At 42.8% G+C, this 10,057-nt stretch overlaps 2 protein-coding genes across 2 annotated transcripts; both read right to left on the reverse strand.

Annotated features, from left to right (window-relative positions):
* Positions 1-6,524: 6,524 nt before the first annotated feature.
* On the reverse strand, positions 6,525-6,761 carry MFIFM68171_02141 (uncharacterized protein; the record flags this gene model as incomplete). The annotated part of the gene is made up of 1 exon (XM_071057563.1): positions 6,525-6,761. The coding sequence occupies one exon, from the start codon at positions 6,759-6,761 to the stop codon at positions 6,525-6,527; it is 237 nt and encodes a 78-aa protein (XP_070913664.1).
* A 546-nt stretch (positions 6,762-7,307) lies between these two features.
* Positions 7,308-8,106, reverse strand: MFIFM68171_02142 (uncharacterized protein; the record flags this gene model as incomplete). The annotated part of the gene is made up of 2 exons (XM_071057564.1): positions 7,308-7,921; positions 7,983-8,106. The coding sequence occupies 2 exons, from the start codon at positions 8,104-8,106 to the stop codon at positions 7,308-7,310; spliced, it is 738 nt and encodes a 245-aa protein (XP_070913665.1).
* Positions 8,107-10,057: the final 1,951 nt, after the last annotated feature.

Consider the following 10,057-nt stretch of genomic DNA (forward strand, 5'->3'; position numbering starts at 1 on the left):
ACAAGATGTCAGATAGTTAGTATCTCTGACCAATGAAGACAAACAGGATTTGCAAGCGATTGAGGCATATTCTTCTAAGAACTCTCCCCTTACTCCAATACATTTAAGGTACTGATCATAGGTACTATCTCGGCTAATAGTAGAACAGAAGGATTAGAATTATAAAGGGGTTATTCTGAGAATACGTTGAGGGAGATGGATCACGATATATTAGAACCGAAAAGATCTTGACTAATAAGCGATATCTTAATGAACAGCCTCCTATCAATTACAGAGGAACTGATCTTTATAGATCAGAAGTTCCCTACGTAAGAGGGTTTTCTACAGGGTTCTTATCTACCTTAGTACTGTGACATCATCTACTGTCATTCGGCCGGTTCTCCCGGTCTTGCCTAGGGATTCTCATTACAAACCTCCTCTTCTAATTGAGTAAGCTTCTTTAAATTGGGCATCGTATTGCATTGTACAATTCAGCCAGAACGTCGGTAACAAATCGTAGCTTCTAGGATGTTATATAGTTTGACTATAGCTCGGATACTAAGTTTCTCACTCTTTTCGATAGCTTAGAGGGCTAGAAGAAGTCTAGCTTCTTTTGAGATGCTACTCATTGTGTGTTGTAGTAGAATACAGTAGAGAAGGTAGAGGAAATATATCGCGGTAGACAGTACATTGCTCGCTGATATACGTCGTTTGCTGATAATAAACATTACCTTCCTATAAATAAATAAATCATTACACCTTTCTACCTATCTTACTACCAAAAGGGCTATCTATAGCATATCCGACGACAAAGTCACCATTTTTTTAGGAGGTAACGAGAGTAACTTTAGTCTTGATATAGAAGACTTTTATGTATGTTTGCTATTCTTTGCTTTCGCACTCACTAAATAGTTCCGAGAGGCTAAAGATCAAATTATATAATTCTCGGAAGTTGACGCTGAGACTTTTGAGTTATTTGAGAAATAGCTACGCAATCAACGTATATGTGAGCTCAAAGAGCGAGACTGGAAACTACTCTACAAATTCTTTGTTCTCATAGACTATCTTCAGCTGTTCTCTATTCAAGAACTACTTTTAAACGTTCTATACTTAAAATGCTACGAATCTAGAATCGTACTGATTTCGCTGATACCATTTATATACGATAATACGCCGAACGGCTCACCTCTACGGCGTTTGTAGGTCAGCTAGGTTATAGAGCTCCCAGCACCTGAGATATTTGACGAGAAATAGATTTTCCCAATGGAATTCATATGTGAGCTAGCTGCAACCCAGATGCGACACCGAACACATTATTGAAAAGATGAGAGCAGCTCAGCAGCAGGTGGATATAAACGCTTTAATGCAAGGTGGCATTGCCGAGTAGATAGAAAGAATGCTATGAATGTATAGTATCTACTAAGTTCTTGCAATCTTCTAGCTAGTTGATATACAGATTAGCTCTATAAAGTAGAATAATGTACTGGTATATAGTGGGTTATTTCAGAATATACAAGTTGATTTTATGATTATGAGCTAAGTAGGATAGATTCTAACTCAGAATACAGATGTAATAGTTTGGGAATTTCCTACAACAACACCAAATTGCTATACCCTTAGCTTTACTCCATGTACGCTCTCTATATAGTTCTTAAAATAATTCAAGTGCTGAAACTCTAGCCCCTCTCGATTATACTTGGGATAGTTGTAAGAGATTTGCTCCACACTATATAGTTCCTTCACGTACTCCCTTTTAAAATGATTATATAAAACTATTAGCTGGTAGTACTAAAATGTCCTCTCTTTATACGACTGTTTCTGATGCCTAATATAGTATAGATACTACGTTCTCTCCGTTAATAATGGAAATAGGTCTGGTCTAGGAGACTCTTCTTTTACTCAAATATTAGCAGATACTCTTCGTTAGCTCCTTGCTTTACCGTTTCTCATTTATAGTAAATGGTAACTATAAACTCAATGGTCTAGATACAGAGTCGTCTCAGCTCTTCTCTAGTGAGGTAGTCTGGTTAATTGATAAGAACTTCAGTTAACTCTATATGTTCGGCGATATAGAGTTTGATAATAATGAAAACATAGTTTTTCTCTTCCTCGAATATAGTTTATTGCTTAATATCCTATATCGGTCAGTTATAGAAGTAATACTAATAGTACTTACTCTTAATCCTCTTATTATACTCTATTTGCTTAGTCTGAATTTACTTAGATAGGCCTTATATCACTTCCTTATCGTTATAGTCCTTAATCTGGTATATATCTCCTTTAAACTATACTCATTACTGCTCTAATTCCTCAATTTCTAGATCTAGAGGTAGAGAAGACTATACTTTACCTAGAACTATATCATAGCTATATAAGAGTCTTATATAAAACTTATATTCGTGAATAGATAGATAAGTCTATTCTCGGATAGCTTATTTAAAACGGTATTCTAAATATCAAATAGAACCCTCCTATTAATATAAGTACTATTAAATATTACTTCCTTAGGATCGTAGTACATTATCTAATTACAAATGACATCTGATACTTTACCTATAGCAGCATCTTATCAGTATTAACATCTAGTAATAATTTATTAAATATATTGTTGACTATATTCACTACTCCTCTATAGAATACCTTGGACTTATTAACCTTTCAAATTTGGTATCAAGTATCTACTACTCTATATTATCTCTCAACTTATAATATAGAAGTATGTAGTTATTAGAGAGAATACTACTATTATAACCCTAGAAGATAGAAACCTTAAATATAGACTTCTTCTATTAGAGTAATATATAGAGGATAGTGCTCTTATTCTAGATTTAGAAGACTTACTTCGTACTGATCAGACTCAATATAACAAATATCTGATTACGAAGTACTAAGTTGATAATTATAGTAATTAGGTATAAGATTACCTTTCTTATTATAGTAAAGAAGAATATAGTCCTAGTATATATCAATATATGCTAATATATAAGATTATAGCTAGGTAGATTTTATTGGAGATAATACAGCACCTAGATCAAGGGTACAGTACCCGGAATAAGGCTACAACGCTAGGAATAAGGCCACAACGCTAGGAATAAGGTTATAATGCCAGGAATAAGGTCACAACGCTTAGAATAGAGCTTTGGCTCCTAGAATAGGGTTCTGGCACCTGGAATAGGGTCTGATATCTCTAAATACACTATAATCTCACCTGTGGAGCAAAGGAATCTCGTATTCAGATTTCTCCACTATAATCATACGTGAGGAATGAAGAAATCTCGTATTCAAAGAGATCTTCAAAATTAGTTCTACAGTAAGTAGGTGATCTACAATAAGCTCCCTATCTAATTATTCTGAAGGCTGAAACGGCTAATAATATCAAATCTATAATAACTACGGCTTTTCCTCACTTAGATAAAATCAATAATCAAGTACTTTGAAGTCTTTTCTTCACCTTCCTTCTTTTCCATCATTATGAGAACTGATTGGGTGGGGTTGGTGCTAGCGTAGGACGGAAGCCCTAAAGCCGCAACGTCGACGAGGTTACAAAAAGCAACAACAATGCTAAGCTAGAAGGGCATAGATATCGCGTCAGAGAAGCGTCGAAGGAGCGTATGAGCAAGGATGATGATGGGGCAGTGAGCGGGGTAAGTGAGCCTAGATGCTGTCATCACAGGATATAAAGAGGTGGGTGGAATACAGGGCTTAGGAGAGAGACAGAGTTCAATGAAACCACCGTTCTACCTCTAACGAGCACTCTACTCCAACGTTGTGCATATACTGCTCGTACCCAGGCACTCTAGTCCTACTATCCTTAGATCTTTAATCTTCACAATTATCTACTATATACCTTATCTAATTAATAGATTTGCTATACTATATATATACAGCTTTAGTTTATTATCTATTCTCTTATAATGGATAAACTTAAAAGATATAACTAGTATGTCTACTCTAATATATAGATAATAGATAACTATTAGCAGAATATCTTTATAATAGAGTACCTTAGATTATTTATGCTAATAGTCTCTTAGCAAAGTATCTCTTTGAGTAACTATAATATATCATCTTATATCTTCTTATTATGTAGCGGAGACTAGTACTACTCAGCAGTGTCTGGGCCCATATCTCATTAGTGGTGACAGTCCAGAGATTACTGCTTATGTCTATAAAGACGCCTCAGATTTGTCCCTAGAGAACCTTCACTGAATCAACTATCATCATATCTTACTTTGTTATAGATCATACCAGTGTTCATGAAGTGCTACCTCAGTATCAAGGTTAACGCCCTTGAGATTACTAGTTACAGGACTACAACGGAAACCTCGTAATACTTCTCATCTAGATTATTGTTAGTAATAAGATTAGGACCGAAAATCTCTTCCCAAAATCTATTTTTTAGTCTGCTCTTCTTATTATCAACAATCTTAGTAGGTTAGATCTCTATATAAGTAAGACTTAGATATATACCAAATTGCTGAATCTGATATCCCTTAAGAGGGAAAATGTCTATTGTAATGAGAGCCTCTAGGCAAGACTGGGAGGACTAGCTGAATGACGGTGGATGATGTCACTGTACTAGGGTAGATAAGAACCCCGTGGGAAACCTTCTCACACGGGGAACTTCTGATCCGTAAGGATCAGTCTCTGTGTAATTGATAAGAGGCTGTTCACCAAGATATTGCCCGCTGGTCCAGGTCTCTTCGGTATTAAGATATCGTGGTCTATCTCCCTCAACGTGTTTCTAGAACAACCCCTTTACACCTATATTGTAAATGAGATTAAAGGCAAGTAGAACTAGCAAGTCATCTATAATAAGTACTAGCTTTCTATAGATGTTAGGTAGCTAAAGGCTATAGTATAGAACTAAGGTAGTATTATACTCCTAGAAGCTATATCTATTAACCTCTTAGAGTTAGCTAGTTAAAGGAATATATTATAACAATTCGCCTTATAAATCTCTTTACTGTTATTTGTATCTATATAACAGCTAGAGATACTACTATACAGCTACTTATATTGGTGGAAATACTCTTACGACAAATCTAATAAGATAATCTTATATATATTACAGAGGAAGTTAAGGAAGTCTATAGCTATAGCTTTGTTAGCTGTCTCGATAATACTCTTCTATAGCTCTAGTTTACTGGACTTGCAATACTTTTCTTATTGTTAGCCAGTCTATAAATAGAGATAAGCAATCTAGTGCATTGTATACTTCTTCCATTTGTATAAGATTCTGGCAATGTTGACCTTAGAGTTGTCCGTATATACCGGTTTAAGAAAGCAAACATCTCTTAGATGCCGGTGCAGACTGATATACTAGGTAGCCGTAAGCTCTTTTACTTGCTTCTTTGTTAGTTGGCTTTAGGACTTTTGCTTAGTGAAGCGCCGAATGAAGTCTCTGTAGGAGTTCTAGGCGACGGAATATGGAGTGAGAGGTAATATGGATGCAGGTGTGAAAAAGCGACGATAGCTGCAAGAGCTAGGATGAAGAGAGCCCTCGACTCTGGAAGGGATGAGCCGAGGACAGAAAGAGTGGGCGCAAAGAGCCCTATTTCTGACTCCATTGTTGGCTCTTTAAAAATGGCATCCGGTTCCTTGGATCCGTGATACTGGCTGCCAAAATATATACCTGATATCGAACCACTGGTGGGACGCAAATATATGCTATTGGCCGTCGCCCTTTGGCGCGTGTAGTATGTTATTGGCCAAACGGTTTCGCAGGAAACATCGTATAGCCAATGCGGTTGACAAGGGGTATAGTACCATGTACCGAGCCCGTAACCTGCTACCTCCACTGTCGAGGGCGCTGAAAATAGCGACACGCGCCAGCTGGATTTGGCGGTTGTAACAGCGCTTTCTCGCTTTTAACTATAACTAATTGGTGTCTACAACTATTATTTCCTATTACATGTTGATATAGGTTTTTCACCTGGCTTATACAATACGGTTTTCCAATATATATAGCGGTATAAGGTCCGGCATACCCTCTCTTAGGTAAAGCGTTGTACGAAGAATGATAAAATTTGTAGGTATCTGTAGGTAGGTTTTTCCCTACCCTAGCACTGGGAACTGTCGGAAAGTACGGCACCTCTGAATCGTGGGAAATGACAGTTTAGGATTTTTTGTATGTCTTCTCTTCTTTGTCTTGATTGTGTGCCCGCCCCTCTCTATCTCTGCTGGAGAGCTTGCTCCTTTTATAGACGAGATACCCGTACAGGATGACGTCTGTACAGTGGCGCAGTTAGCTGCCAGTCTTCCTTAGCTCAATAGAGTACATGGGTTTGGCTCCCACACTAGATCCTGTGATCCTGATCCTTTGGACTGGCACCTGACCCTTTTGACAGGAACCAGCCTAACACTACCTACCTCATGTCACGCTGGTGAGTACACTCAACTGCCGAGGATAGGACGAGAATATGCGGGGAATGGCCTATAATTTGGCTTATTAACGAAATTACTAGCCTACGAGACCCGCAGAGAAAGGGGCAGAGTGGAGACATAAAGCCCTGCTCAAAACGTGTGAGCTGCCCATGCTACGCTCATGCACCAAGCAGAAGAAGGAAGGCCAACCTAACAAGAACGCCGGAATTGAGTTCGTTGCGATTCTGCAAAGCGGCCGTGCCTCTCCGAAGTAAGGTGAGATTGACAATACTCGCCAGCGTGTCGGGGTGCTCCTCTCCCAGCACCCTCTTTCTCGTCACCATGACTTGCACCTCCAGTGCCTCGACCTCCTTCTGTCGGCTTTGATCCGAGTACGCCGACGCCATGTTAGCCATGCTTGTTCGCGTGTTGGAATTCTCCTTCCCAGCACCCTCTCTCTCGTCTCCATCACTTGCATCCCAAGCTCAAACAGGGTAAGGCCCCCCTGAAGTGGCCGCGTTTGCTTCGTATATAGAGCGTCAGGGGAGACGGACTCGGCGCGGGGATCACATACGGTATTAGGGAGGGCGGTGCGTCTGACCCGTCTGGGCTATCATACCTAATAGTGTCGTGACACGTTTGATAATACTTAAGCATCGTAGCAAAACAAACGATCTATGGCTAATTATTACCACCCTCGTGGATCCTATCCACTATAATTGAGACGCATGTTGAAAACCGTTCACATTCTAAACACGAGCATCGCAGCCAACTTATGTCAACCACAATATCCCATCGCCATTCTGGTCCTACTCATCTCCTGGGAAGCTAGACGCGCTGCTCCCCTCTCCAAACCAGGCGCACGCAAACCAATCCCGGGGTCGCGTCATCACTCCACTTCTGCTGCCTTATATTCAGCGAGCTAAGGTAAGCAAACACAACCGCACAGGATCGTGCCGTTTCTAATCGGCGGCTTGGGCTCGCAGAACATCGTGGTTCGCCTTCACCGTCAGACGGTCCAGCCGCTTGCGGAGACGGGCGATTGTGTAGTCGCTATTCTGCAGCTTGACCTCGTAAATGGCTCCCTGCTGGCGAACGAGGTGACCCAAGTACTCCTTCGTAGATGGCTTAAGCTGGACGCCATCGGACTTGAGGCAGGTGATTATTTGCGGGAGCAAAGTGCCGTTGTCGTCCCTATCATCCTCGTCGCTACTATCTGCTTCGACTTGCGGTACGACAGCGGCCTTGCCCTGGGACCGGGTAAGCGTGTCGTCCCCATCATCCTCATCGCCACCATCTGCTTCGACCGGTGGTACGACGGCGGCCTTGCCCCGGGACCGGGTGGGCGTGTCGTCCGGCCTCGGGATTCCACGGGCGCGTGTTGGCAGCGTGCTACCCGGGTCAGCTGTGCCCGGTGTCGGTAGGTACAGCGCGTTGTTTAGAGTGCTGGTGCTGGTGGGCGTGGTGGCCCGGAGGGACGAGCGCTCATTGAGTCTCTCGCGGGCGCTCGCCTCATGCACCTCCCAGAGGAAGAAGCTGCATTGAGGCCGAGAATCGGTTGGGCAGCATCTCAAAACTACAATGGTCATGTAAGAACATCTGTACATATCACATGAACAGGGCAGACAGCTCCTTACATCGCTGGCCTTGGGTTGGACCCTCCTTCTTGACATCGTACCAGAGAGCCGGATTGTCGCAAGCACAGAACCACTTTCCATCCCTTAAGCTGCCATTCTCGAAGGTCGACCTATGCAACGGCATGATTGATTGGGTGCGGTTTATTATCGTATGAACTGTTTTAGTGACGGACTGATTTAGTCAAACAACCAACAACACCAAGAAAGTAGCAGTTGAATTGCAGACTGCAGAGAACGAAGGCTGACTTTGTATCAATGAAAGTTCCGTTTCTGACAAGTACGAGACTGATGCCTTCCCGCCACATGGGACCCTTTTTAACGCCTTGCCGCACGGCGACATTTATTGAAACGGTAGTTTGCAAGGCACTGCGGCGAGGGAGCACGCGGCTCTTTGTGAGAAGCGGCCAATCTGCCAGTTTGCCTAACTATTACGCGTCTTGACCCATACACTATTAGCTCCACCCCTTTGTAACAGCTGGGAAGGACACGAGACATGTGGCGTGGTGCATGAGCTCCATTCCTCGAGACGTCGCTAGAACCACAATTGACGACTTCAAGTCTGACACGGAGCAACTCGCTTGACCCATTCTTCCCATGAGTATCTTCGCCCAACGAAGAGTCAAGTCTGCCCGCGGTTTACCGAATTGCTGCGCCTCGACTGAATGTCCAATTGTGACGGTTCAGACTTGATGAAATAAATGGTGCTGCATGAGCGAGTTTCGCGTAGCATTTCATGCAATTTGCCTATCCTAACCGCCCGTAAGATGTGGCTTGCATAATATTGTAAGCTTATTGATGGTTCCTGTCAGCGAGGTGAGAGGCAACGTAAATCTCTGCCAATTCTCGACAAGCCACGGGGTGATCGGGAGAGCGAATGATCCTTGGAAGCGCCCCCCCCTTCTGGATTCCACACATCTTGCGCTATAAATAATTTTTGTATTGTCTCGGGTTCTGCTGCCTAGTCCACATACGAGGCAGGAGAGGAAAAGCCTCGTAATCTGCGAATCGTAATTCGTGGATGGTCAGCCAGCCAGCTTGGCCCATCCCAGGGCCTTCTGCGGCCCGGTTCTTAGGACCATCCGGGAGAGACGTGGGGTTTGAACGGATGATTCGGAATGCGAACTCCATCATTTGAGACTCAGCTCAAACGGGGGACGCCACGGCGTTCGGATATGCTCGCCTCATTCGTCCGTCAGGGGTTAAACGCGGGGGAACGTGTTTTAGAAACCGTTCTTCACGAGTTATCGTGTAGCGCAAGGAGTTTGGCAAGGCTAGCAGGTACATGGATTGCTATTGCCACAAAGATTTACAGAAAAAAAAAAGACCAATGTAAATCTAGTCCAGGATCTAGAGCACCGAACCAAACCAAAACCAAGCGCTAAACAGTTGGACACCGCTAATACAGACTTTGCTCCACCTCTACGCTCCCGGAGTGACGCCTCGAACTCACATGCTCGGCCTGCTAGATCGCACCTCAGGGACTAGCGCACCCAAAAAAGGGTAATAGCGGTCTAGACAACAACAAAAACAAGAGGGCTCCCCTAGCCTAGCAAGTTCGTCAACTCCACGACGACTACACAAGAGATGTCTACCTAGGTGGCATCAACAACATCTCTAGACTTCTAGTTCTGGTTTCTTCGAGATAACCGTGTAGAATGGCCGTCAATACTACAAATCCAACAAGAACCTACTGCCCATTAACGAGCAGGAACAAAGCATATGCGAACCCTTGCACGAGCTATGTTCAATGTTGCTGGGTGTGCTCGTCACCTCTCTGACGGACAAGATTCACTATGTCCTCGATCTCGGGACTGGAATCAGCGTTTGGGCTATAACTTTAGCTGACGAATTCCCGAGAGCCACCGTTACTGGCGTCGACATGTCCCCTATACTGCCGGAATGAAGCGTTAATCACCGCCCGCACTATGGGTCGACCTGTGCCCTCCCAGGCATGTATGGGGGAGAGTCCCGCAGTCACATATAGTTCCCGTAAAGAACACTGTTATGATCTATACGTTTATACCACTTCTTCCAGATAATACGGAATCCTCGAGGATAACTATACTAGTACGAAA

This window comes from Madurella fahalii (genome assembly GCF_045866475.1).
Source record: "Madurella fahalii IFM 68171 DNA, scaffold_1, whole genome shotgun sequence".
Classification (NCBI taxonomy): domain Eukaryota; kingdom Fungi; phylum Ascomycota; class Sordariomycetes; order Sordariales; genus Madurella; species Madurella fahalii.